The sequence below is a fragment of the Pagrus major genome, chromosome 9 (genome assembly GCF_040436345.1).
Source record: "Pagrus major chromosome 9, Pma_NU_1.0".
NCBI classification, from domain to species: Eukaryota; Metazoa; Chordata; class Actinopteri; order Spariformes; family Sparidae; genus Pagrus; species Pagrus major.
This window is the reverse complement of record NC_133223.1, coordinates 12,901,510-12,926,453: the sequence shown is the minus strand read 5'-3', so window position 1 is coordinate 12,926,453 and position 24,944 is coordinate 12,901,510. Positions and strand designations below refer to the sequence as shown.

The 24,944-nt window shown below is 41.3% G+C and overlaps 1 protein-coding gene across 1 annotated transcript in view; it reads right to left on the bottom strand.

The window, feature by feature from the left end:
- The window catches only part of il1rapl1a (interleukin 1 receptor accessory protein-like 1a), a 158,449-nt gene that overhangs the window by 104,223 nt on the left and 29,282 nt on the right, over positions 1-24,944 (bottom strand). Inside the window, exon 2 of the mRNA XM_073473728.1 lies at positions 6,736-7,021. Coding sequence (XP_073329829.1) covers positions 6,736-7,021 — 286 coding nt within the window. The remainder of the gene's footprint in view (positions 1-6,735; positions 7,022-24,944) is intronic.

Genomic DNA, 24,944 nt, shown 5'->3' with positions numbered 1-24,944 from the left:
CTGACAGAGAAGGATGTCTCTCTCTCTCTTACGTCGTTATTAATGTCATCATGATAATTATCATCAAAGCCACGATCATTTCAACCCCCATCACCACTGACACGATGCCATCCCACTGCACCTGCCTCCCCAGAAGTGGCTGTGACAAGGTGTTACCTCTAAAACTCACGCTACATGGCTAAAAGGAGAATACACATTGCTGCTAAAACAGCCTTAGTCTTGTATAGCCAAGGCCTATCTCCACAATGCTTATCTGTGTATCTCAATCGTCTCAGGCATTGCTAGGCCCAGGATGCAGCAACAGTGCCCCTGCAAAATAGTGTTGGGTAACTTTGTCTTGGTGAACCATTTGCACGATTGGAACAAGCGGTAACATCTGGTGCTGAAAAATGAAACCAATGCAGAAGAACAAAAAACTGCAGTTTCTCGAATGGCAACTTGAGGCTAATTCCAAAAGCCTGTGATCAAACTCATGCGGATAAGTTGAGGCAACATGTGCTAATCTTTATGTGTAAACACTGATAGCTTGTTAGCCTTAGCTAACCGTAGCTCGCTTTACCCCCACCCACGCTCCACCTTTTTGCCCATTTTTCATTCGCTGGGAGTTAGGTGGAGTCAGGCTTGTCAAGACAGCAACGGCCAGTACCACTCACATTGAGCTTCATTTTGGCGAGCCCTGGCATAGCAATGACTAAATCCCAGCACAAGAAAAGGTAACAGCTGCTAGCTTGTTTAGCTTTTTACCATTAGCGACCAGGTTAGCGTTGCAGTAAATTAACATTTTCAGCATGTAGGTTGCTAGCTTGGAGGTTGTTGTTGTTTTTTCATAGTGGAGGACTTTAAACGCAGAATGCTGAATGAAATAGTTGGCCACTGGCAGGCTCATACCAACAGTCTACATCTGGTGAGTCAGTCCTGGTTAGGATCAATCACCAAAACTGCTTGGTTTGCGTTAGGAAAAGATCATTTTTTGGGTTAGGGTTAGGATCTTATAATATAAGTTATGTAAGTGAAACTAAAGGGGTTCCTACATTGTCAAACTTAGAAGCGTAGGACCACTGACCAGGCTGCTGTATTTGACGCACTGGGAGTGAGAGCAGGCTGCTAGTACACAGTAGACATTTGTGAAGTCATGCTTGTGTTTGGGGAGTGAGCACCAGAGTGCGTGCTCCTTCGGGGCAGGAGGTTGGCGTCAGATAAAAGAGTCTGTGAGGAGTGTGGAGGTGCAGAAGGTGGTTGAGGAGCTGGTGTAGTTTGTGAGTAAAGGATTTTTGCTTGATTCTGTTATGTGACAGGGAGCCAGCAAACTCTGGGACAGGACAGGTTGTACTGGAGATTATTAAGAGCTTCGGACAAAAAAATATAGTGAAGTAGAGCCTGAAGGTAATGAAAGCCTGGATAAGAATGATGGGTAGAGGGAATGCCTCCAAACTGTTACCACAAACTTGGAAGCCCACTGTAATCTAAAGCATCACTAGCTGTAGCGTTGTGGTTCTCCTTAATTTAAATTAAACAGCCCTGTCCAAACCATAAAAACAGCCCCAGACTAAATGTCCACATGCTTTCATAATGTCTGTCTGTCTGTGTTTTTATTCTCTACTGCCTGGTCCAGCCTGACTGTGATCTGACTCGGTCAGTCACACCGTCGGTCGAACGGCAGGCCGTGCGTACAGCCATATGGGCTTTCATTTCATTTCATTACATTACATTTACGGCTCACCAGATGCTCCCATTCACTGTAAATGACAGGGTTTCATATGATCTACTCAGGTTATGGAAGCAATAAGGGAGTCACCTCTCTCGTATAAACACCTCTGACCCCCTGGGACCATAAAACACAGATGTAGACACACACCCACACACAACTGCACACACACACACACGACACACGTGCTTAAAAGACAAATGTGCCTACATGCGGCATTAGAGGAGTGGGTAGAGATAGAGCGGAAGGAGAATAGCTACTTGGAATGAGAAAGAAAAGATACTGTATACTTCTACAACATAGAAGATGACTAAAAGGGCATCTGGAAAATGCTGTAGGAAGCAAAAGTAAGATGCAAGATACCGCAACAGAGGTATGCCCTCTTGGTGCTGAAATCTAACACTATCGACTATCTAGAGGGAACAGAGTGGGAAGACGTGATGCTGTAGGCTTACAGAGTACTCTTGGATAATATACTTGTTTATAGAACAAATATGGCCATGCAAACACGCTCGCAAAAACACACATGTGGACACGTACATGGACATGAAGGCACATTCACACACCTACGAAGTCAAATCCCTGCTCGCCGATGTAATGGGAAGATGATCAGAAATGACCTCTCGCAGTGGTGCACCTGAGCCACTTAAGTCCCCAGCGAACCAATAGGAGATACCTCCACATGTTAAATATTCACAGCGGGCGCCCTCTGGCATTGTGGGAAGATGTCAGTGGTGTAGCTTGATTGATGGACAGCCTGGGGTCGATGCATCCTGTGGTGTCTTTCACGTCTGTCACAATCTATTCAAGTGTAGCTGCTTTGGATATTAATCTGCGGCTCACGTTAGCTTTAATTCTCCACGCATTATTATCCCACATGTTGGATAATGTAATCACGGGAAGGAAATGCACGTGGTTTTACCCACTCCAGAACACAGACTCATTACTAGAATTATTATAAAATAATTGAGCAGGTGAAACGTAGAGCGGCTGAGGCAGTGTGCGCATGAGAGACGGAGCGAGGCCGAGAGGAAGAAAGATTGATGGATGTGAATCGATGTTACGGACCTTATGTGAGATGACATGCAGGGGAAAGAGAGAGGCAGAGAAAGAGCAAAGGAGGGAAAGAGAAGGAGAGCAAAGGGAAGCACATGGAGATTGCTATGTAAATGAAGTCACCTTCACATGAAAACTGGCGATTAGACTTAAATTTCCAGACAGAGAAGGACAAAGATAGCTATGCACACACGACGGTAAATGCACACATTTATGCAGCAGTGAAACACACACACTCTGGTGCTCCTCCATATCTCTTTCTGAGAAAAACATCTGGAGGGCTTCAGTGAAAAGCTGAACTTAACACAAAGGGATTTACCTACATTTATAGATAGTACACAACACGCCCAGAGCTATTGGAAACTATCCTGCCATACACTACACAGTGCAGTCAGAAGGTATCAGGGCAGTGACACATTTTTTTTTTGCGTTGGCTTTTGTGCTCCAGCGCACTGGATTTGAAATGAAACAATGGCTATGGCTCTGAGGTGCCGGCTATCAACTTTGATTTGACGGCGCTTTCATCAAGATCAGATTGAATTGCGATGCAATAAAATCATCGTAGCATAGTGTGCGGTCATCATCTCTTCTAAATAGCTCATTGCCATCGCAACCGCCACATTTTCTGCTCACACTCTCCACGCATCTCATACCGCATCCCGGAAACACAACTATCCCAACCTGTGCCGTTGTTTCAAAAATATCAATGTAGCACATAACCTTGGGTTGTAGAGGCATAGCACATTAGCTCCTGCAGTACCTCTGATCCTCCGACAGACCCATGTATAATTACATATTTCATACTGTGGTAAAAACATGGATAACTTCTGTAAAGGAAGGCCAATCTCTAAAGTTAAAGTTAATAGGGCAATGACATTCAGTTTTAATGATGTGTAGAGATTCATTAAAAATCATTTCACATCAAGGACTTTAAATAACAAAATAAAATTATAATTTCACCATTTTGACATTTTACAACAAAAAAAATTCTAATCTTAATGTGTGAACACAGATTTAGTGAAAAGCAAACCATCTATGACAATGAAAGACGTGGCAGCAGAGATGTTTATAGCCGTAAAATGAGGTCTCAGGACTAATTTACATTCAAATAACATTTGTGAAATATGGCACATACTCTGCATGCTCATTCTGAAAAGCTGAACAGTTCCAGTGGCACGTAATGTGCTTTTAATTGCATGCATTCATGATGCAAACGTGCAACTCATTATGGTGTTGGGTTTCTATAGTATACACACTGAGGTGCCAGTTTATTAGATACATATTAAGTAAATTGGAACAACAAACCAATACATCAGCAATACGGCCTACCTTTATGAAGTTAACGGTTTATATTCAATTTTTGAGGCTCTGATTAAAATCTATAGTCATACTGTATGATTTTGTAACACTTGTCCATCCCTAATGCCAGTGGGAGTTGTTAAAATATTAGGTATCAGTGAGATTGGATAAATGAAGATGTACTGCATGTACTCTAAAACTCCAACTGGGCGAAGTAAAAACAGAGGCATTTTGTTCCTCTTTTTGCCTGCAGGGAGTTTTAGGGGGAGAGTGTTTGGGTCATACGTGTGAAGATGTGTGACTCAAAAGCTTACTCCTGAACAAAAAGACAATTGATTTCAGCTCAGAGGCAAATCTCTTGCAGTGTTTTGATTAGAGTATCTGAGAAGTTTGAAATCTCCCCAGCTCAACGCGAGCAGACTGAGAAACACAGAGCTGGGGGCACTTTGTTACAGCTGTAGTGCTCTGCAGAATTACAGTATGTCAGTGGTAGGAGAAGTACTCAGAAGTACTCAGTACTAAAACACACTATAATGAGCATCATTAATAAATCAAGTAAAGTAATCAAACTGAAGTTAAAAGTTATTTCACAGTTAATAATTGTTTATTGAAAAGTTGCAACTGAGGTTTATGACGCTGTGTAAATGAGTTAATAACTACTGTGTAGTTCATCTATAAACATTATTTGGATGGCCATTATAAAGTTGTCAGTTTGTAAACCTTTACGATTGCTTGATAAATGGTTTATAACACATGCCATTGTTTGTTAACAGCCAAATAACTATTAACTAAAGTTGAATTAACTATAAATTAACCATTTATTCAAGATGATTATTCTGATTATTATTATTAATAAGTGTTACCAGTACAAGTCCTGTATTCAAAATGTTACTTCAGTAAAAGTGAAAAGGTACCAGCATCAAAATATACTTAAAATAGTTCTAAATTATTACTGCTGCATTAATGTGTACATGACATTAATGTTGCAGCTGCTAATGTTGGAGCTAATTTGAACCACTTTATATGCTGATGGGAAGCTTAACATATATTAACATATCCTAATTTAACAGTCGATATATATTTTGTTTTAATAATCTAAATCTGTAAAGTAAGTGCAGTAAAAAGTACATTATTTCCCTCTGAAACGTTGTGGAGTAGAAGTATAAAGAAGCATTAAATTGAATAAGTAAGAACACAATGAGTAACACTCCACCATTATAGTATACTCTGAATTCCCAAACACAACTTGAATAGAAACAAAGCTTCTTTAGAAGAAACTGTCAATATTCAAAGACAATATTAATTAATAGAGAGACAACAGTGGAAAGTGTTTGTGCCAGATTCGTCCTACAGAGTGCAGTAATTACATTAAGTAGAGGCTGGGGTATCATTGCATACAAACACACTCCTCCCGTCACACTCAATGTATCCTGCAAGCCTCTCTGGGTCTTTAAGAGGCCTTTAACTGGGTTTATTAAAAACTCTCTGAAATCAAGAGCTGCAATGAGGCGTTAATTGAGGGATGTTCTCTACTGTAAAGGTTAATAAGTTACTGCCACATAATTATGTATCTTGTATTAGGAAGAGTCTCTGTGTAACGGCCCACTAAAGCCTGTGTGTGTGTGTGTATGTGTGTGTGTTTGTGTCTTTGCTCCTGTTTGTATTCAGTTATTTCTCGTTGTCTATATATCTCCCCACCCACACTTGACATGGCTTATAGTTCACTGGCTTACTCATTTTCTCTCTCACTCACACACACACATGTACAAAACACAAAGACAGCTGGAAACACTTCATAATAATTATAATATATATAATACTGTACTAAATGCTCACTTTATAGTTAATTAAACTTTAGTTAATATTCATTTCACAATGAAATGCTTTATAAACCTATATGAAGAAAATAAACATCAGTTGCAACGTTATGGCCATCCACATAATGTTTACAGATGAACTACACACAATTTATTAAACATTTAGAAAGTTTTATGAACATCAGTTGCAACTTTATAATAAACAATTGATTTATAAATGTATTATAGAGCCTTTCACTGGTTGGTAGCACTGAAATAACTATTAACTACAGTTTACTGATTGATAAATGTACCATTTATTAATGATGGTTGGAATAAAGTGTTACCAACACCTGACAGTCATTAATCATAAGTTGATTTCAGTTTTAACTCTGTCACAGATTAAAAAGTGCTTTGGGGATATGCTTATTGTCTTTCTATCTAAGAGCTCAAAGCTACTCTCCTTTCTGGAAAGGCATTTAGCTTAGCTTAGCTTTTAGCTTTGCATAAAAAGTGGGGAACCAGTAAACTACAATTGTTTTTGTTTCGTTATTTTTGTTTGTGCACAGATTAAACTGTGCTATGTCATGTAGGTCTCAAGAGCTGTTTTTTAAGGTATATTTTAATTTTGGAGAGAGCCAGGCTAGCTGCTTACCACTGCTTCAAGTCTTCATGCTAAGCTAGGCTAATTGTCCTTCAAGTTCCAGGTCAATACTTGCACAGACATGTGAATTGTATTCTTCTTCTTCTCTAAGTCTCGGAAGGAAAGTAAGTAAATGAAGTTTTTTAAAAACAATTTTTTACTATATTTTCTTTACAAACAGCAAAACAACTTGTCAAAGAGGACATTTAAATGTATTTTCCCTGGTATTATCCTACCGTAAGACGCAGGAGTAGAGGCCCGCATCCTGGAGGTCAGCTGGTCTGAACCAGATGGCATCCTCCTCCTTGCTCATACGTATGCCGTCGAAAGAGATGGGCTCCTCAAAGTCGCTGTGGCCCAGGCCAGAGCTGCGGTACCACATGAGGCTGAGGCCCACACTCTGTGCCTGGCTGTAGTTGGCCCGGATGTAACCATAGAACAGAGCGCACTTCAGCCGCACCGGCTCACCCTGCAGCACCCGGTACTTCAGGTAGTCCACTGACCAATCTGTACAGCCATCCACTACAGAGAAACAGACAGAGAGAGAGAGATATTCATCAACACTTAACTAGTTTAGGTGATTAAGATTATAATAGAATATGTGTGAGCACACACAGAACACAGAACATAGAAACATTATATTTACAGCAAAACAAACAAGCAAGAGAGGGATGCTAATTACCAGGTCATATATCAGCCACAGTAATCCTCTCTTGGTTAGAAAACACTTGCGTATGTAGCTTCTTCAGCAATAAAACACTAAGCTGTGTACAGTATGCATCTACAAAAATGTTTCAAGGTGTGTTCTGCATGGATATTAATGTAGTTCAACTTATTTTTGCTCCCTATTGTGTGTTAGCTTTTGGAGGATTGCGACGCCCGTGGCAGACGCGTCTCCAGCTCACGCATTCAGGGCATGTGTGCCCCCTTGGCCTCTGCAGAGAAAGCTTAGACACTATTCTGCAATATCCAAACACGCAACCACTGGGAAATTTGGGACAGAACTGTAAGACATCTCCATAAATGATGTCAGGCTCCTCTGAGTGCTGAGAGTGCACCACAGCTCCAGTGTCAGAGAGTGCAAGCCCAGGTCATTAACTGGGAATACGCCTGGAGCACTTGAAGCAAAGTGTGTTACTTGTCTAACAATTCTATCGACTGATATATTTCTTTAGGCTCTTTGTCACAGAGCTAACAGGGCAGCTCAGCTATCATCCAATTTCTATGCACTGCATGCCACTCATTAAAGATAACCTGACCGGACTGGACTGAGAGTTTGGCCTACATGTCCGCGCAGGTTAGCGTGCATCAGTGAAAGTAGGGTAACTCATTTCGCAGATAAAATCACAGGCTAACACGTGCCGCACAGACGGAAACTGTATCTCCCAGTCTAGTTTGTGAATACATACATGTAGGACCCGGCAGCTGAAAGGACATTTGACAAAACTCAAAGACACTGGCACAGCCCCGCAGGCACACGGGTCTGCTCCAGTTCTCGCGAGCAGCTGAATTCCCAAGCTACTGGAGGTTAACCTATGGCCAGCTATCAGTCTCTGACTAATTAGCTACCATTTGTTTATCCAGCAGGTGTGTATTAGGGCATGTGTAACCAGAGAGATGGAGAGGGAGAGGAGTGGTGATGGTGTGATGAGATAAAGTAATAAGAACCCTGCTGCGTGCCAGTCTGTGAGTGATACAGAGCCTCACAGGGACAGCTATGCTTGTAATTAATACTCTTAATTACCAGGGAAGTAATGTGTGTCTTTGTGTGTGTGTTTGCATGAGGAATGTGCATTCCCTATATGACTGGTTGTCTGCCTAATTATGTCTGTTAATTACCAGTAGGCTTAGCCGCAAATGTGTGTGTGCGTGCGCTTACATACGAATGTGAGAGTAACAGAAAGTGTGTGTGTGTGTGTGTGTGTGTGTGTGTGTGCGCGTGGTGTAATGTGTGAAACCCTGTCTAATTATCACTCCTAATAATGAGAGCAGGGCCCCTATAGATGCACACATGCACGCATGCGCTCTCGTACGCGTTCACATGCACTCCTCATGACTTTAAACTAAATGTGAAATCTGTTAAGCGTCTTGCTGATGAACACTGTTAACAATTTAAGCGTGAGACAAGCTGTGTTTTTTGGCAATTGAGTTATATGATTGAATTATTCAAATATCACCCAAAAAGACAAGAGAGAAAAAAACTTTTCCATTATTATTTCATTAACAGCAGGATTCAGCTCAATTTTGTGCATCTATCTCCTGCGAATATTTAGACGTTAAATAAGAGAGAATCATCAAAGACACACTAATCAACAGACGGCCTATTCCTCCTCTGACATTAGACTGAATTTCCATTGAAGGCAGCAGGTGAGTCCCCTGCCTTCGCTGCATATCAATCTGCTAATCAGCAGGGGCAGCGCGGGCTTCATTCAGCCTTTACTTTATTCACCCTCCACACCTCTAATGGATATGACCTCTGCCTCTCTCTCACACTCTCCATTTCTGCCTCAACAAAAACTGTTTATTCTAACGAGCTCGTATCCCGATTCACAGTGAAAGCAAACATTTTATTCGGCGGCGCCGTGCCTGTCATTTGCTTTCACCGCGCCGATCTGCAGATGTCCGAGCGACAAGCTCACAAACGCGTGAGGGCGTGCGCATGTAAACACACAACAGGGGGACCTTTCACTCCTTACGGACCTCCCAATGGGAGTTGTCTAATGCAGTGGCCCTTTGTGTTGGAAACCATATTTATGTCTGAAACTCAAAACGGTTTTATCAACTCAATTAGAGGCTGACATTTCCCACATCCCCACGCTGGGCCGGAAAATCGATGCTTCCCGCTGGAGGAATACTGCAGTCCTCACCTCTCACTCTCTCTCTGCTGACAGCACATACACATCTATACACACACATACACAGGATCTCTCCCCCTTTTCCTCCCTGCGCCTCTGGGATATCACACCCTAAATAGCGATTCTGTTCAGCCTCTCTCGGACAAGCCCATACTGTAAAGGATGTTTCCATATGGACACATTCCCACATGGCTGTCGGACTGCTCCAGTGAATCTTACTGCAGCACTATAAGCTGCAGCACTCCTTTGCTCTCTGCAGCTGATGCCCTCACACTGCTACATCACATAGAGGACATGGGTCTGGATGATGCAAGGAAGAAATAGTGAGGGGGGTGTCAAGCTACAGGATATGTGTGTGCTGCAGAAACCTTATTAGATTCTGCGTCGAGGCAGACCTGTCCATCTTACCAAGGCAATAAATACAGACCCCTGAGCTACTATAAATTTACCCACATTCATGCATAAACAAGCAAATGCGAACTCACAAGAGCCCAACCCCCAAACACACACAATCACAGAGCGGCCTATGTGTCATCTACATCAACTCCTGGTTTTTCTCTCCTCCATAATCAAATTCCCATTATCCTTCCACAACAGCATATAACTGGAGAGTGCCTCGCTGCTTTCCTACTTACGTGTCTCTTGCTGGATCTCATGTCGCCCTCTCTTCTCTCATCACTACCTGCTCTCCTAATGAAGTGTAATTATCAGATGTTGGGTGGGCGGCAGGGTTCTCGCAGGCCAGGAAGACATTCAATGATCTATATGTGGATAAGGACTCTTAATAACTTTCTGTCTCTCTCATTCTCATTCTCTCCTCCTCAGTTGACACCCACTCTGCACACATGACTCCATCTCCATCTCCGTATCCAGCCGACTCCTTCCCTCTGTCTTGGCAGTGATGCTTTTTTCATCCTCCATGGCCTGTTTTTTAATTGATCTTTAGTGTAATAATGAATAAATCCGTCTTTGTACTTTCATACAAAGCAGATTATTACGTCGCAGAACAAACATCTTGTATATCTTGTGTGTATGACCAACATTATCTACTATGGAAATGTACCTATGTTTTATTTGTCAGAGGCTAATTATGTACAATAGATCTCCATGGTGTTGTAGCTCCACAAATGCGGGCACTGTGGCTGAGAGCTGTGCTGACCCCTCAAGGTAATTGCACAGCATCCATAGTAAATGGTTCACTGCACTGGTTAGCCCTGGGATACGATGAAAACACCACCCATAATCTTTCGGCAAATTATTCTCCTGTGCTGCTCATGTAACTCTTGTAAGTCATCTGTGCTGGGATAATTTGTAATAGTTGGATAAACAGAGTAGATAATGTGCAACAAAAGATTCTTGCATTAGTCTCTCAAAATAGGTGTCAGGTACCACACTTTGATCTGTTAGGCTAATTAGCTTCATTCTCTCTCTACTTTAGCATCAAGGTTAGTTAATAAAAGATCAGCACAGATGACCACATGTAAATCTTTGCCTTTTTTTATCCACCAATGTATGTCTTATTTATGGGTTATTTGATAGGAACAGATAAAATATACATAGACAAACTGAAACAGCTGTCTGATGTCTGAGGCAATTACCATAGTGTTTATAGCAGGCTTCAGAACAGAAGTGGGTGTTCTAACCCTCTGACCTGGGTGTATTCTGTGCTGCTGTGAGTGTGTTTAACCTGTTTTTATGCACATTTTCAATTTGTGAAAAAAACTGACTGTAAACACTGAAAGATGTTGAAATACCGCAACAGTGTTTGTAAAGTGCAATGGAAACAGACCTAGTGAATAAATCATGGTGTGCATGAAGCATGTGATTCAAACATCACTTGAGCTGCCCGTCCACTGAAGACATGAGAAATGGCAGCAGAAGAAAACATCAGGTACAGTAAGACTGTAACACTCTGCAAATAAATAGAAGTAACAAACATAAACGACACATTCCCATTATGTTTTTTACATAGTTTACAGACAATGGAAATACTCAAGTAAGTACAAGTACCTCAAAACTGTACTTATGTACCTTACTTGAGAAAATGTACTAAAGAAAGAAAATTACATTTCATAACTGGCTGCCACCAACAGTTTATCTCAATGTTCCCAGCTCCTAAAATTTGCATAGCAACCCTGGCTGGCAATTAATTAAGTCATATTTTCTTGAAATTATATTTGGATGAAGACTTTTTTTAATTCACTCAAACACGCATTAAAGAATTGTCCATTTACAGCAAACGGCTACACGGTTTAGATTTGGCTGAAACAAGGTTTTGCTCTTGGGCTTGGAGCAGTAAGCAAGATCCTGCTGAGGGAATGAGTCCTCGTAAATAATATTAACACGTTCATGAACACTATGTCTTCCCATGGTCAACATTGCCACAAATATGGCACATATGAAAAGGGTAAGCTGGAGGACGCTACAAATAGTAATTGTTGCACTGTACACCTGTATGAATGTGATTGGGTGTTACCAGTCAGCTGATAGCCACAGCTGTGACTGTGTCACTGTGAAGCCTGAATACAACAGCTGATTCCAATCAGCTAATGCAATTACTGCTCCGCCTGAAATAACACAATACTATTGTGCTATTAATGTCTGCCCTGTCCTGTGTTACTTTTGTTAAGTTGCCACTAGAGTTATTATAGAGCTCATGAATATAATCGTTCTTAATGCTAACCATGGAGCGTATGAACAGGAAACCATATCAGATCCATTTATGTAAATACTTCCATGGTAACTGTCAACTGATTCAGTTCAAAGAGAACAATAAATGGTATTGTGTGAGCGCAGCCACAGATGCCTTTGAAGTTAAAATGCCATTTGCCATTTTCAGCCAACTACAACCTGATAAGGAAAACAAGCTTCTGCGTCATCTGTCTCTGTTGTCTGGGATCCACAACAAACAGCCCTACAGTCAATGTTTACTTTGGTTTGGTCCTAGTTGGTCTTCCACTGGTCGACAGGGACCAACATCTGGATTTACTTTGAATGACATGACCTGAACTAACAATAACATCACAGCTTTTCTGCACGCGAGTAGAATAATCAGAAATCAAGTCAGAATTTGTATATTTTAAGAATATAAATGATGTATAAACACATTTTTTGTATCACTGAAGCATGGTTGTGTATTGTTCTCCTGTACCACTAGAAGTAACTCGATATCTGTCTGTTTTAGCTCTCCGTCTGTGCTGTGTCACTCCTTATTTCTCTGTTTCCAAATCATTCTCTCTCACTGACACTTCACCATTGTTCATTTAAATGCAAATGTGGACCAATAAGGATCATTTCTCTCGAAAGATGGTAGTGAACTACCTTTGCTGCCTATCCAAAGAAACAGTTCCACAGGGAGTAGCACTCTACTTCGTACTAATTTAGATGCCTTTCTGCCTTGACTAAATAACAAATGTGGCAATAAAGGTGTGGATTTAACCTTAAATATCTCGCAAACTGCGTAGATTTTCAAATTGGTATGATAAGTACATTTTTATCCTTCTTTTCCTTCTCTAAAGATTGCCACATTGAAACCAGTCAGTCAAAAAATGATGTTATATATGCCCATTTCTTTCATTCGAACATTAAATATTTAAAAAATCAGTACTTTAATGTCATGTTTTCTTCCCAGTACTCATTTAGCCATCTGACTCTGAGACAAAATGTTGGACCCATCGATCGAACATCAGGCCATCTTTAGGCCCTGCTGCAGGCATGTACCCAGCTGTTAACACTGGTTCCATGTCAGTAAAGTTTAAACTCCACCGACTGTTTAAAAAAAGTATACACATACATAGTGATTATAATTAAGGACTGGAAGAGCAGACTGAGAAACAAACAGACAGATAGAAACAAGAGAAACTGTGATTGGATGTGATGTGAAAGCTGCATATGCAAAACAAACAAGCAGCATGTCTGGCAGGCCTGCCTCAATACAACTTCCCACCACCACAAACCCCTACCTGAACAGCCCGATGCCCAATTGGAATATGGCTGAGGCTCTTGTAGCCCAAATCTGTCCTGCTTTTGCTGATTGTTCAAAGAAGTATTGAGTAATTCTCCCTGTATTTGGTTCTTTTACAGCCTTGTCATTTTGTTTGCAGAAAGTTGCCTCGTCTCCTTCTAGTAGTCGATTCCAGCTCAATTTCCTCTGAAGCTTCTTTTATCATAACTCACAGAAAATACTCTCCTTGCGGCGAGGGAGAGTCGAGAGGCAAAGTCAGGTGAAAGGGACAGCTGTGTGCTGGTGTTCAAAAAACAACAAAAGGTTAGTTATTGTAGTTTGGATGCTGATTTGGTACCAGCTGTGACACAGCTCACGGAGGCAATTAAGGTATTTTAGATGCTTTACTGCAATTTGCGTCAAAATTGCACTCCTTGTCAGAGTCATGACACACAGACATGATGCACATATTTTTAGATGCAGTGACTTACAGGATTATCTTCCATGTCTTTTGCAAATAAACCGCCCTTAATACTTGTACAAAAAATACTCGCCTTACAACTCAAGAACTTGTCCGAGAATCGTCACACTTTTAAGTTTTCAATCCATTGATAGTGTATTTTAAGTGGGTATAATTTAAACAGAACTAGCAAATAGCTCATTCAGCATGCTCTTCATGGTGCCAATTTTCCAAAAAAGTGAAAAAACAATTGTAGACCACAACCTTGTTTACCCCACAATTATAATAATTATAATTATGGGACCTGTAATTTCAACAGTTAGAGCATGATTATCCTCTAAATATTAGTAAAACAAAGAATACCATAGAAGTAACTAGAATATTTGCATTTTCTGAAGAAAATATGTGTGATTGCTGTGCTTCGCTGCAGCAATCACACAGTAATTGCAGTTAAAAAGAATCCTTAAATAACTTAAAACTTAACGTTAACGTTAAAAATGTTAATTCCAGACTCTGTCTGAGTAACAACAAATCATTCACACTTAATCAGAAAAGGATGCTCTTCTCTTCTGCTCCGAGTCTGTTTCAGCTCTCATTTAAACATTTAGAATGAACTTTTTTTCTTTATTTTTTTTTACTTTAAGGAAGATTTTGCAAACTTTTGTTTAACTGCAGGTTAAACAAGTTCTGCCCTAAGACTGTACAAGCATGGACGAAGATGGCCACCCACTATTAGGAACCTCGGTAATGAGAAAATGTATGATAATGAACTTCCTTAATGTCTGCTGTAATGGCTTTTATGCTCCAACAGCCGTATTGAATTACACTGTCTTTCCTCCTCTTCCCTTTTATATTGATTTCATTTTTTTGCAGGTTGTTGTTCGATGTTGTTGCTCGATGTTGTTGCGTGTTGTGTTTGGAAAGTGCAATAACGTACCACTAAAATAACTCAAAGACAATTCAGAGGCTGATCACACCCTGTATGTTCCCTATGAGTCCATTACTGCCATTAACTTCTTCTCAGAAAAACACATCCTGGCTATACCTGTGTGTGTGTCCACATTAGCAGACACACACACACACACACACACACACACACACACACACACACTCATATACTACTGTACGTGAATTAAATAAGCTTCCGTTTCTCTGCATCTTGCTTTATTATTTTTTATTCCTGGCATTATTTGTTGTGCATGCGCTGCAAATTGTGCTGTAATGCACAGCAGTGCTACATTAAACTACTGAACCTGCACCTGAGGAGCACAGAAAGGATACAGGAACAGTGGGGAAATGAAGTAAATCTAATTTCTGGCAGTAGATGTTACCATTTGCATACATATTGGCAGAGTAATTTCAAAGGCAACACGAAGCTTTGCGAGATAAAGCAAAAAAAACAATACCTAATAAAAATGAAGCAAATCCTCCACAATGAGATTTAGCCCACAGACTCTAAGCAGGTGTTCGGATGGAAACTGCAGGCAAATGTATTTGAGGCTGAAAAAAAAAAAAAAAAAGATAAAAAGTAAAATAAGGTGGTATCCGTAAATCCACACAGACTGTCCAGTACTGAAAGTGGTTTATAGGCAAATCATACAAACTTTCAAGTTTGCCTGAAGGTGACAGTCCTGTTTCTATTGTTTCATATAGAAACCAGGGTGAGTTTGTTGCCCTTGACCAAGTTCAGCACAGCTCACTCAGATCCTTTTAATAACTCTCCAATTGACTTCAAATTAACCAGAACCCGTTATAGAACAGAAATTTCCCCTGTTGTGTGAGAAAGGGTGTCACCGAGACATTAGCTTTTTGACTTTACTCTCTCTCTCTCTCTCTCTCTCCCTCTCTCTCTTTCTTTCCCTCGCTCATCCTTTCTTCCTTTCTCTTGATGATAAAGGGCTCTTTTTAAGGAGAACAGAAAGCTTGTCAGGATTTGGCCAGCTGGGGAAAGTCATTTGAGGCCCAAATTGATGCGCTCAGGACTCTCAATGGTATCTCTCCAATAGTGGGGGCAGGAGAGAGGGAGACATGGTGGCCGCTGCATTGTTCCTTGTAAATGGCTCTTTATTTCATAGGCGAAGTTGGGAAATGAGCAACACCGTTCATGGCCGCCGCCGCACTGGGGAGGATGGCCATGCGTAAAATAGAACACTAAGAAACAGGAGCCCCTAATATCTTAACGACTAAAAAGTCCACGGCTCTCCTACATCATGTGCCGTTTTACTGGTGATGGGAACACATGCAAATAAAGTCCCAATAAGTTATAAAGTCAAGGCTGTGCGTGAACACCATCCATCATGCTGACGGGCTGTGGGCAGGCTACATAGACATGAATCCATACCCGGGCTGACTGGCTGAGCCAAGCCCCTTGGACCATGACTGGGGAGAAAAAAGGCCTGAAGGAAGCGAAGCATTTCAAATCACAAGATCTCCAAATGCAGAGCGTGTGTGCGCATGTGTTTTTCTGCAGGGGAAATCTCTGTGTGTTTGCCTATGCAGGTGTCAGTCTGCTGTGTAGTATTAAAATGCCAGTAATTTCTTCTCTCTCTCTCTGTCTTTGTGTGTGTGTGTGTGTGTGTGCGTGTGTGTGTGTGTCTGTGTGTTTGTGTGTGTGTGTGTGTGTGTGTGTGTGTGTGCTGGTGCTCTCCATTGTGCAGCTGTGATCCATGAGATTCAGGCTGAGCTGTCACTCTGCTAATCTCCCCCAGTAGAAATACAGCTTGGAAAATGTCATCTGAACATTCCGAATTGTGTTTACACTCGCTGCAGGTTCCATCGCTTCTAATTTGACAAGTCATTATCACCCATGCTCCTCTCCCTCTTCCCTCTCGCGGCCTGAGAGACAAAAAATAAAGAGGAGGAGGCGGACTGGAGGAGACAAAACAAGGGCATTAAATTCAGCTCACAGACACACACACACACACAATTGTTCTTTCAATAATCAGGTAATCCAAACACCTCAGCAAGAATAGGGAGGATTACTGTTATTTTCATTAATTTAGCTATTCAGCTTCAGATGTCTCTGTAAAGTTCACATCTTTCATAAAGTCAGTCTGAGGCCTTTATAAAATACAAAAAAAACAGACAGAGAGGCTTTGTGGTGAAGCTGTTGGCTGTGTGGTAGAAAGCAGCAGCTGGTGGCTACATATGTATTGGGAGAAGCACATGGCTCTCCACGCCCTCAGGCCAGCAGTAAAGTTAGCAGTGACAGGGACTGCAGAACAGTGGGAGTTCACTGCTTCTGAAACCGAAGACAATCCAGGCAAACAAGGACAAGCATCAGGACAAGAAACTACATGATGCAACCCCGCCTGTGTAGTAGAAACAGCCAATAGGAGGCATTCACATGACCTGGATAATGACTTAGCAGGTGAAACAAATAGAAAATAATGACACAATGAAATGAGGTGACATAAAAGTTTACATGTCTACAACATGGGGTTATAGAAAAAATGTATATATATATATAATATCCTCACTGAGACCAGGATACTTTTACCCCTCAAACGACAGGTTCCTCAAAATTTAACAACAAAATGCAACATGGGTCTATTCCCTCCAGGACGACATATACGCTTTTTTCATCCGACAGGCCACGAGCGTGACAAAGTCAGTTCTCTTTAAGATTCTAACCATCGCAGGCTCTCACTTAACAGACAGCACTGATAAATCTGGACAAAAATGTTGCCTCCTATCCTGAAAAACTTCTTAAAAACTGAGCCATCTCTTCAAAAGTTTAGTGGGCCATTGGATTTTATATCCTCAGGGTTTGTGAACGAGCATTTCTCATGACCTCCATTACCAGGCGTACAACTTGCCGCCCGGGGGGAAACTCCAAAATACCCAATCTTACTGCAGACAGGGACACACAGAGGAAATGGGGTCTTAATAGACGCCACCACCACTAATAGTTAAGGCTTGAGTTCTGGTTAACTGTGCTGATCCCTGCAGATCAGCCCTTCAACTCAGATTTGTGGTCCATTGTGACTCTATCCATGGTGCTGAACAGTCATGTGTATAACATTGGAGGTATCTAGACCACAGTGTACAATATTTATGGTTATATGGACTTGGCTGTCAAGTTAGTTATAGATAAACCGGTATGTTACTTTGGTCATCAGTGTTTCTCATTATTTACCGTGTTTTATTATACATTGGGATGATTTATTCATCTGAGAGCATCTCAGTGGCTCTGTGTATATGTTGTCTTCACTGACAATTTGTTTAAGAGTTAAATATATCTGCTTGTTTGTTTCCTTTTTCTCTGCCATCTGTTTGTTTGGAGATGAGAGTGTTGTGTTTCTTGGTGTGCTAGTTTAATTTTGCTAATTAAAGTTATTTCATTAAAACATGGCATAGCGGTGTGGTGCCTTGGTGGGTAATTGGAGGCAAAGTGAAAGAATCCATTCTCAGTGTTTTTCCTGCGGGGTTTGTCTCTCCTCTGACCTCTCACACGAGCAGAACCCAGTTCAACAGGGAATGTGTGCCTTAAAAAATATTAAATAAATAAAATCACGTCCATGGTTGAATAAGAAATGTGACGCTAAGTCAAGGTGATAGCAGGAGAATTGACAACGAGAGAGAGGGTGGGGGAGGGATGGAGGCAATGACCCATCCATCCATCCAGTCAGTAAAAACACGTCTCCAGTGAGAGTGACACTCTGGGCCAGAGAAGTTAATGACACTACTGCCCCAGGCTTAGACCCAGGCACCGTGCACACACACACACATACACACACACACGCCAGAGCGCAAGTGGCTTCAACTGAAACTTTTATGTCTATATACAGTATGATGCTTTCAGTGTTTGGGACTAGTAACTAGTTACAAGTAGTATTGTTATGTACTTAATTTACAGACCAAAAAAACATTTCTGGAGTTTCACTGTAAGATAGTGTTAAAGCGTTTTCATACAAAACTCAAAAGTAAAAAAAAACCCCAAAAAAAAACAACTAGAAGATATCATTTTTTAAAATTGGCTCCATACACCTCAGTCAAAGTAATCCAAGTCCCCAGAAGCCCTGAGCTCACAAATTGAAAAGACGTTATTTAAATGCTCAGCATGCGGTGGAACTCGTGCACTTTGGATGGGGTGTGCACTAACGCTACAGCAGCTACAGTGAAGATTTTGGCTTAAAGAAGGATGTAAATAACATCTCTTCTAATCAATTTGGGATCTCGGGGCTTCTGGAGACTTGGATGACACTGGAAGAGCTGCATGGAGCCATTATAATAATTTAATTATAATCATTTTTGGATGAGCCTTATCCTTTAAACCTCTTTCTTCCTCATCCTGCAGATTTGCATCTTCTCTGCCATGGAGGACTGCCTTCTGAACTTTTGATTGGCTCTCTAGTTTGAATTTGCATCTTGTCTGCCAATCTGACTTTTTGCTTTTTTGCCAAATTTTCTTTTTAGAAAAGTAATGAAAAAGTAATCGAAATGTAATAAATGACATCCCTGTGATGAAGTGATTCAAATTATTACATTACTTATTACATTTTAACCGGGTGATTAGTAATCTATTACATTTCAAAAGTATCCTTTAGGGGTAGATCAATTATTGACACTGGCCAATTATCGGGCCAATATTCAGCATTTTACTGATTATCACTATCAGTGATTTTTTGAATCACCAATAAAATAAACTAATTTCAAAATGTGTAATAAAGTAGCAGAAAATGGAAATACTCAAGTAAAGTACCTGAAAATTATACTTGAGAGCAGTACCTGTATAAAATGTATTACTGTTTATTCCATAACTGGTTATTTGAAATTTTGGCACAGCGAGATTCATTTTTACAGCAAATGAGTATCGGTCCCAAATATGGTTTTCAGTGTCCTTGATTTCTAACAATCGGTATCGGCCCTGAAAAAGCCAAATCAGTCGACCCCTAGTAGTCTTCCCAACCCTGGTTCCCTTACCAGCATACCCTGTAAAGGAAGTAAACTGAAGGGCTGATACAATATGAGAGTGAGCTCTATTCATCAGTCCACATTCATCAGCTGATGCTGGTTATCGACTGATAACACATAGCTGAACAGGTCAATCAAAACATGTTTTTCGTATCCTTCAGTGGAGCAGTACGAGGTGAGATATTAGACAGTCTCACATCTCACCTTTTCTTCTTTGTCCTTTGTTTCCATCCATTCCTTCTCTCCACCTTTACCTCTCAGTTGTCTCTGTTGTTATTGTTACTGAGGTGTTATCAGTATGTTAACAGGGTCAGCAATGTGCAGAGAGTGACCACTTATGTAACAAAATAAACTACTGAGGCACAACAGACACATCCACAAACATGCATTATGAAACACATATGATGCTGATTTGATAACTGTTTGATAAAAGTTTAATTCCTTACATTCCTTCCCCCAAAACCCCTGTTTCTGCTCCCTCCCCCTCTCTCCCTCATTACAGGAACCGACAATGAAGCTACAGTGTGTGGCCCCTGCTGAGTTTCTCTCCCTTGGTTTCTTTCCACGACACCATCCGGCTTATACCCGCCATCGATCCTCTGTTCATCCCCTTGTACTCGACCCTCATTTAATCCTGCCATTCAATCTCAACCCCTCTCATCCCAACGTTCCCGACCCTCATCCAAACCCCACCTTCGTTCCAACAAAGCCATTTCCATAAAGTGCTGTTGTTGGGTGATCATTTCAGAGCAGGTACAACAGGAAGACCAAGTTATGAGAAAACACAATAAATAGAAAAGGTTGAAGGAGTTGAAAAACAGAAAAATCACTGTGTGTGTTTGTGTGTTTACTGTGTTCCAGTTAACACAGTTAGTTATAGCCTATACGTGAGTAGTATGAGTGCATATGTGCTATCTACAGTATATGTATTACAGCACTTGTATTGAAGGAGACGATAAATGAGCAAGTGCTGAAGATGAAAGAACATTTTCAATTAAGATGAGTATGAAGCCTGCTTCATTAATAATGCAAAAATCATTACCCCCATTACGATAGCGCCCCAGTTTAAAGACACTGTACATGTGCATGTGTGTTTGCTCGCCTGCTTCTGCATACAAGCGCGCGTCTGGTGTGTAAGTAAAATGGATTCCTCGAGTGATTTGGTGCCAATAATTCATCCCCCTTAATGGCCAAAGGAAAAAAAAAAGCTTTACAGCTTCTCAGAAAATCTGCAAAGCCTGCGTGTGCACGTGCATACTGACAGCGCGTGGTTTGGTGCACCTGTGTGCATGTGCAGGAACAGGAGAGTGCGAGTGAAAGAGGAGAAAGCAACAAAAGAGATGAAAAAGACAGAGAACGGTTAGATAGGCGGACTTGTGATGCGTTCCTCTAAAATATTTATGTAACTGGAGATTTCTGTCCCTGATTCAGAGTCCAATTAAAGCTCATCTCTAAATGAACGTGCTTGTGCAGGAGCCGGGAGGGGAGGCAGCTGCAGTCTACAACAGCAGCAAACACAACACTGCAACTCCACTGACAGACACTCACTGTCTGTATTTTGGTGCACAACTACAGTAGGCACATGCAGCGATAACACACCATCTGAATGATACCTTCTGCATGAATACAACACGGTAACAAACGACATCATGTGCTTATTTCCTGTGTTCATGCTGACATTATAAATTACCGCCTGCGTTTAATGCAACAGCAAACTACCGACATTTACCTTCTAACCAGGAATTAAAGCAATCCCCTTTACGTCTTAAACTGCTGAATTATTCAGCAGCTTGCCAATAAGGAGCGGTGCTCGAGAGGACGGAGCCTTTGGGTGGGCACTTCCAAGACAAATGACACAGATCCGTACATGCACTGCTCCACTGTGGCATACACATTAGTCTCATGAAGCTACCTCATAAACATCCAGGAAACAACTGGAGAAGAGTGATTTATTGAGGCTGGAGAACAGAAATGAACAGATATTACACTGACTAACATAACAAGGACTCCTCAGCGCTCCGTCTCCGAGCTTCCTGCTCTCCCTCGGCCTAGAGAGCAGGGAGGGCAGTGCCTGTGTGGCAGCTTTAAATAGGAATTAGCAGCGTTTCATTGTGATAGTGATTGAGTATGGGTCCCTGGGGTGGGTCTGCTCATTGTTAGCAGGCCTTGTAAATCTACAGTAATCCTCCCACTGAAGGCCGGGAACACACATGATTATTGTACATACACGCATGCATATAAACATTGTACATGCATGCAGCAGAACAGAGGAATGATTGTACAAGAAATTAAAGCTAAAAGTCGACTCAGCCCACATGCCTGGCATGAGTGGGAGACTGTCCAATTCTCACTGATCTTTTCATTTAAATCAATCACAAAATCCATACATTCAGAGTGCCCAAGTTTGTCTCTTGAGGTCTGTATAATTATGATTAAAATGTCACCAAAAGTTTGGTTCCTTATACAAACTACTATCCATACTGCACATTCCTTAACATTTGGCCTCCACCCACTCGTCCACCCACACGAACACGCAGACACATGGCTGGTGAGACACAGTGAGAGTGCAGAACTAGTTTGCAGCTCGCTGACTCTCTATCTCTTGCAAGTTTCGCACGGTCAGGGTTCACCTGTCTCTGCACTTTACATAATTATTTCCAAATCTAGCACCAGCATGTGAGCTTCACCGAGAACGGCACAAAAGATCACAGCAGAAGCGTGATGCTTCAGCCTGTACTTGAGTGGTCAGAAGAGGCAGCTATACGGTCCTTGTTCAGTGCACAGCAAAGAGGACGGCAGCTTCACAGGGGTGAGAGCCACAATCCATTAATCCCCGTCCTTTAGGGGTTGGAACACACAGGGAGTATTCCAAGCTGACATACTGAATTCATCATGTGATTTCTGAGCTTAAATGTCCAAGTATCCCAATATGAATCGACCCTGCAGCTTGTCTTAACAATAAGAAGGTCAAGCTGTAGTCGATTTATGGCCGCATAATTTTAGGATTTAAATATTTCAGCTTTGAGAGTGTCCCTTCAGAGCATTTCTTTAGCTAACTCTCTGGACAAAAATGGACACAAACACAAGACGGACAACAAGAAACTTGAATTATTCCCAGATTTTTTTTGAAATGTTAAAAACTAAACTATTTGGCAATGTAAAAAAAGTGAGAAAATATTCCTGGATCTGTTCATTTGGAGTCGTGTCTCTGGCCACATAATGAATTTAAGTCCAACATTTGTTAATGCTAGCTAACCTCGCAATTGCCACCAACTCAATACCAATTAACCTGAGGGTAGCTGACTGCTAACTGGGGCTTCATCTGGTTGACCAAATGGTGTGGTCCAAATAATTTGTATTATTCATCACGTTTCATGCAGTCTTTTGTGATGTGTTGCAAAATGATGAAAAACACTGCAGCACAAGCACCCAGTACAATAAGTCCCCTTAAAATATAGTGCAGTATAAGTATGAGGCAGCATAAAATGAAAATACTCAAGTAAAGTCCTCAAAAGAGTGCTTTGTTACATTTCACCACTGAATATACAGATAGCATAATGCATTCAAAGAGCACAGCAATAAACGCAACAATCATTTGACATCATCTTTCACAGTCATAAAGTGGTCTAGTCTCATCCTTTTGTTAGAATCTGCACAGCAATCAAAGAGAAAGTGAAATCAATTTCAAGTTTATCGAAACACATATTGCAATATGTAGCCCTGTGTGACCCCAGTTGTCTGAAGTGCAATATAATGTGTTGAATTCAGTAATATAAGAAAGCAAAAAACAGAACTAATCTATTAGCATGCCCTGTCCTCACATTTTTGTGCACCCACTCATCTGCCTGCACACACACACACACACACACACACACACACAGCCAATACACTAACCCACACTGAGAAATTGTATCTGCTGCTCTCTCAGGCATGCACTTTATATACTATATTCATATTTAAGCACACAGTGGGTAAAGACTCCTCTCTGGTGCACAGTAGGTGTTGTGGAAATAAATATTTTATACTGGAATCTAATTGCATTTTGTGGCCCTGAGCGCCCTACCAGACAATCTACTGCTCTAATGGCAATGCTTCCCAGTGTGCACACACACACACACACACACACACACACACACACACACACACACACACACACACACACACACACACACACACACACACACACACACACACTTGAATCTGGTTTATGGACTCAGCATCTGTGAAGCTCTCACACATCTGTAATCTGTGTATACCAGCGGTCTCTCATAGGTCTAGAGGTCATGGAGCTGTGAATGTTTATATGTATGTATGTGGGTCTGTTTACATATTCAAAGGAAGCAGTATATACTGAGTCTCTGACAGAGTCTGTGAAGCACACAGTCGTGTCACAAAGTGTGCCCTTTCATGCTTCTGCTTATTGACCGGAATGACCCTGTAAATCCCACATGAGAGGGTTTTGAGGTTAAACATATGCACATACAAACACAAACACATACACAGACATGCTATAATGAACTTGGATATGATTAGTATCTCAGTAAGGGGCTTTATGTATCCTAAAAATATCCATAACCATCAGCTTCAAGAACTAGCACAAATAAACAGACAAACATGGAGATAACTACAGTAAATCCTGTTTAGGGCGATGGGCCACAGAGATTAGCATTGTCCTCCAATCGACAGAGCCAGACTTTGTATAATCTGAGAGAAAGACCAAATCGATATCCACCACAGGGTCCAGTATCCACCACTCAGATGAGGCTTTGACCCACTCAAACAGGAGCCTGGAAAAGCTCCATCAACCCTAGAGGCCAGCTCCCAGAAAAATCCCAAGCCCTCGGTTTTAGTAAGGGAATCAAAATAATCTTAAGGGCACGCGCTGGCCTTGGCTTTGTTTCTGCATCCTACAGTACGGGCTCATGGATAATGTAGAGAGCGGAGGCTGGACCACAGAGAGAGAGAGAGAGAGGGGAGCAAACAAGCAAATGTTCATATAGTCGAACATCTTTCCCGAAAGGTCGGGTTGTTAAAACAAAAGCACTCGAAAAATGCAGTCAAGAGTGAGTCCATAACTACGCCAGTCTGCTGCATCCCAGCCTGCTGCAGGGCTGCAGAGGTCCACAGAAATCCCTTCAGGATTATGGCTGTGTGTGTATCTGTGATGCACAGTCACAGGGTGGGCTCAGTGCAGCGCAGAACCCCGATATGGTTTTCTGCTGGCGCACAGCCAGCATTTACATATGAATAAATATGAAGAAAAAATCAAAT